Source organism: Quercus suber, unplaced genomic scaffold, assembly GCF_002906115.3.
Source record: "Quercus suber isolate HL8 unplaced genomic scaffold, Cork oak 2.0 scaffold_737, whole genome shotgun sequence".
Classification (NCBI taxonomy): domain Eukaryota; kingdom Viridiplantae; phylum Streptophyta; class Magnoliopsida; order Fagales; family Fagaceae; genus Quercus; species Quercus suber.
Window position 1 is genome coordinate 238,397 of NW_027070176.1, and position 4,785 is coordinate 243,181.

At 35.1% G+C, this 4,785-nt stretch overlaps 1 protein-coding gene across 2 annotated transcripts; it reads left to right on the plus strand.

Annotated features, from left to right (window-relative positions):
* The first annotated feature begins 748 nt into the window (after nucleotides 1-748).
* LOC112038779 (uncharacterized) lies at nucleotides 749-4,426 on the plus strand. Of its 2 annotated transcripts, none has more exons than XM_024071630.2 (6): nucleotides 749-1,065; nucleotides 1,297-1,349; nucleotides 1,801-1,856; nucleotides 1,953-2,441; nucleotides 3,413-3,584; nucleotides 4,049-4,426. In XM_024071630.2, the coding sequence occupies exons 1-6, from the start codon at nucleotides 921-923 to the stop codon at nucleotides 4,208-4,210; spliced, it is 1,077 nt and encodes a 358-aa protein (XP_023927398.1). In that variant the 5' UTR covers nucleotides 749-920; the 3' UTR covers nucleotides 4,211-4,426. The 2 variants fall into 2 exon arrangements, with proteins under 2 accessions (XP_023927398.1, XP_023927397.1); XM_024071629.2 differs by having other exon boundaries at nucleotides 760-1,065; nucleotides 3,410-3,584.
* The last annotated feature ends 359 nt before the right edge of the window (nucleotides 4,427-4,785 follow it).

Consider the following 4,785-nt stretch of genomic DNA (forward strand, 5'->3'; position numbering starts at 1 on the left):
TTACTTTGCCTAGTCTAATTATGTTGTAATGAATATAATTCTTTAAAAAAGATGTTGCAATGAATATATTTATTATCACTTCAACACACAATAATATAAACATTGGAATTACTTTTTCTTGTTGAAAATACATTATTTATGCTGTAGAATTTGTACTCTATATAAAAATAAAAATCAAAAAATAAAAAGATAAATTTCATTAACATACATTAAAGTTTGAGATAATGCCTAGCAAGTTCAAAACTTTTCTAAACTGATTAATTATGTATCTATAGGCAACTTAGTCCCTAAACACTGTTGAGAAAAAATTAACAAGTTAAACATTATTTAGGAACTAAGTATCCTCTACGGACCACCCTCAAAAAAAAAAAAAAAAGTACCCTCTACGGACTAAATGGATTAGTTTTGTAATCAGTTGATATTAACTTAAAAGTGGGATATATTTGGCTCTGTCTTTAGATGAAAAAACTTATATAAAGCTAGGTGGGCCACCACAGAACTACCATCCACTAAAATCCACACATTTGGCAAAGGCCCTAACTTTTTTCTTTTCATAAGAGCATAAAGCAGAATGTATTGAGTCCATTATTGACCATAAAACCCAAACCCACTGCATGTTAGTCCTCTCTCCCACATGCCAAATCCAGTTACAATTCCAAAGCAAAAACCCAAACCCACATAGTTCCAAACTTCCCAAATTTCCATACTTTATTTTATTTTATTAAAACACTAAAAATTTAATTAAATCTCCAACGGTCAAAAAAATTGGTGAAACCCAAAGCCCCACTTAACGTTCACTCTCTCTCTCTCTCTCTCCCTCACTCCACTAACGGTCATATTTCATCTCCTCCTCACTCACTGTCTCTCCCAATCCCAAAGCTCTCTCTGTCTCTGTCTCTGTCTTTCTGTGTGTGTGTGTAATGGAACCAGCAAAAATCGATTGGAAGAGAATAGAGTCAATATTTGTGGAGGACGAACTATATGAGCACATAAAGGCACCCAAGTGGGTGGATTTCTTGGCTCCGCATGAATCTGTGGATGATGAGGCCTGGTTTTGCAGACCCAGTAAGCTTTTCATCCTTCTCAACCTCTATACTCAAATACTTTGTAGCGAATGAATCAAATTTGCTTCTTTTTTTTGAGTTTTTATGTGTAACACTATAATGGGAAAGTTTCTTTTTATGTAGTAGTGTTGTACGTTTTTCGAATGCATGTGTGGTTGTTGATTATAGCTGAGAATTTTGTTGGTGTTTTTTTTATGTGAAATGTTTTGTGAAATTGTCTTTGATTTTTCAGATTGCAAGCATCCAAAGACAGCTGAGGATTTTCTCAAGTCAACTCCTTCTAAGGTTTGTAGTCTTGGTTTTTTTTGAAGCTTTCTTGGATGCTTTAGTGTTGTTTGGTTGCTCAGAAAATGGAGGAAAATAATGAAGAAGATTGAAATTTTGAATCTTGGGTTGATTCTTTAAGTGGGTACCTAGGATGTATTAACAATATAACCTTCACTTTGGCTTGTGAGCTATAGATTGAAGTGACCTTTTTAAGTTTATGATCTAGTATTGTTTGGTTGCTCAGAAAATGTAATAAAATAAAGAAGAAAGTTTGTTTAAATCTTGGGTTGATTCTTTATGTGGGGACCATTTTTAAGCTTCTTTAGAGACTAACTCAAAAAAAGATGGAAGATTCAAGATTTCGTTTTCTTTTCTTTTCCTCACTTTTCCTAGTAACCAAACAGAAGTTTAATCCTATATAACTGGCTGATTTTCTCAATTGTTTTTTCCTTTTTTGGGTTTGGTGAAGCTCGCAAGCTCAGCTAATGGTTCTGAATCTTTTCCACTCCGTGATCAAAGTAAAAGGTACTAGTGAAAATCCTAGCTTTAAAAAGGTCCAATTCAATTCGAGTTTTTCTATAGTTTATCTAAATGATTTTTTTTTTTTTCCAATTAATTTAGAGATGCAAAATTGAAGAGAAGAGGGCTTAACAATCCCAAATCCAATGAAGATAGCGAAAATCAGAACCCAAATTTATCAACTCCCCCAGTTCACCCTGCCAAGTCCACGAAGACAGCAATCAAATCAAGCACAGAGAAGAAGAAAATGGTTAATGACATGCCACAGAACAATGAGTTGCCGAGGCTGAAAAGCACTCTCTCGGCAAGGAACTTGTTTGCAGGGCGGGATATACTTAATCAGATCACTGAGTTTTGCAATGAATTGAAGAGAATGGCGACGAGGACGAGGGAGAGAGAGACTGTGGAGAGGTTGATTGTGGAGAAGAGTAATGTGGTTGTGGAGGAAAAGGCGGTGAAGGAGGGTTCTTGTGAAGTTTTGGGGGAAGTGAAGGAGAAAGAGAAGGAGAGGAAACCATTGCTTGAAGTGGATAAAGAAAAGTCTCTAGGAATGGGGGAAAGCAGTGTTAAAGAGAAGCTGAGGAGGAAGAAGTAAGTTTGTTTTGCTCTCTCTTATTTATAAGAAGATATCTTGTGCATCTAGCATATGCATCATCTCTCTCACAACATACAATTGTGTGAGACTCACATTTTTTGAGAGATATGAGGCATATCATAGATGTACTAGATACTTATTGCTCAATTTGTGCATACATGTGTGTGTGTGTGTGTGTGTAAATCTGCAATCTTATTTGTGTGTATGAATTCTAAGATTTCAGTTAGCTAGGTAAGTTCACTTACAAAAGATTATGGAATTGGTCTTATGAAGTTGATATTGAGTGCAGGAAAACCTTTGTTTAGAACCATCTTTGATGCAACTAATTAAGTGGTGATTATTAGTGGCAAATGAACCATCATATCTGTCACACCAAATCATGCATATGCCAGATCTATGAGACAAATATTGCTCAATTTGTGTACCAGTGTTTGTGTTTGTGTGTGTAATGGAATGATTTCACTTAACTGAGCAAGTTCACATACAAATTTGAAACAATGTCTATGAAATTGGTATTATAATCACCTAATCAAGTTGCCATTGAGTGCACGTAGTCCTTTGTTTAGAACCACCATTGATGCGACTAATTGAGTGGTGATTAGTAACAACAAGAAGTATATGCAAGATGGATGATTGTGCACATTTATATAATGGATCTTGGAGAAGCAATTTAATCGGTGAACAATGTAAAAAAACGGACTAATCTCAAATGTTGGAAAGTTGGGACCATTGGAGTCCACAAAATGGTTATCCAATGGTTGTGAAAGTCTCATTAGGCAGATTGTTAAATGAAGGGTTTAAACTATTGAGCTATTTAGCAGTGGTTCAATTCACAAATTGTGTATTCAAGTTAGCTCCTCTTTCAAATAAAATTATCTTTATTTATCAAAAAAAAGGCTTTAAATGATTGACCATATTTCATTTTTGGTATTATGATTATGATATGTGATGACTATCTGTGCAGAAGAGCTGATGAGGCAGAGAATGTTCCAATTTCTCTTGATTTGAACAATGTAAAGCACAAAAGAGAGGAAAGCCTGCTGCAAATTCGGACAAATCCTCCCTCTCCCCAATGCTTTTCTGCTACTCGTGGACCAACCAAAACCACCCCATCAAAGGCTTCCAAATCCAGGATGATGGTATGTACTACTTTTTGGGTTCTTGCTCTGTTCCTACTCGTTCAATATTGGCTTTAAAAGCATAATGAAAAACATGATTAGGAGGAGGCACATCTAGCTCATCTAGATTGAGCTTTTAAGCTTCAAAGCTCGTGAATATTGATCTAATCCTCGAGTGCAAACTACTTTTGGTTAGCAATTGTTATATGCTTATCCAGATTATTCAATTATGGAGGTAGGTCCTGCAATAAATGTGTGTCAATGGGAGTCACAAGATCAATTGTATGTTTGACAATTCGCTCGATATTGCACTCAAGAAGTAATTATGGTTGTTGCCACCTTAGTAATTATGTTTGTTGCACCAATGATGTTATGACTTTCAGCATGACCACTAGCAGCACATATGTAGTAGACTGGATTCCATGCTAGTCTTTTTTCTTAAAACTATGAATTACCAATTTCCTGATTGATTTGTATTTTTACAGGCTACACAGGAGAGGGGGATACTTCAAGAAGTAGAGCAAAGTAAGGAGGTGATGAAAGAGGAATCTGCAGAAAAAGGCCGACCTGAATCTATCGTTGAAGGAAGAGAAGCAAGAGCCTTGGATGTATTTTGGTTCCTTAAGCCTTGCACACTATCCAACTAATTGGTTCACAATTGAACAAGAAATTCAAATTCATTCTTTCATTCTTTTTAGTGTACCTGCCTCATTGCTGTATCTTATAGTTTTTCTTCTTAATGATTCATTTGGTGTTGATAATATAACTGTAATAATAAAGAACTCAATAATTGTACTCAAAATTATATTACATCAATAAAATGTTGTATCTTAATATCTCCATTCCTATGGAGTATTTCTGAACATGTTAGTGAAAATATTAGTTTTTTATTTTATTTTATTGCAAATAGTCCTTTCTATCATGTCAAACACCAACCATAATAAGCGTGTCATATTTATTCATGAGACCAATCAGTGGGTTATTTTGTTCTTTTCAGGCTGATTGGTGATTGTGAGTGCTCCTTTCGCTACAAACTCTAAACAGTATATTTTACCAAGAAATCCAAAGCAAAAGCTTGGATTAGAACCTCTAACCCCAGCTTAAGATCAGGGCAATATCACCAATGTTCTAAGAAAAGTGAAAACAATTGGTGTCATGGTTCTCTTTCCTTGTCTTTTTCCTAGTAATTATTATACACAAGACAACTCAGATTTTTGGGAGG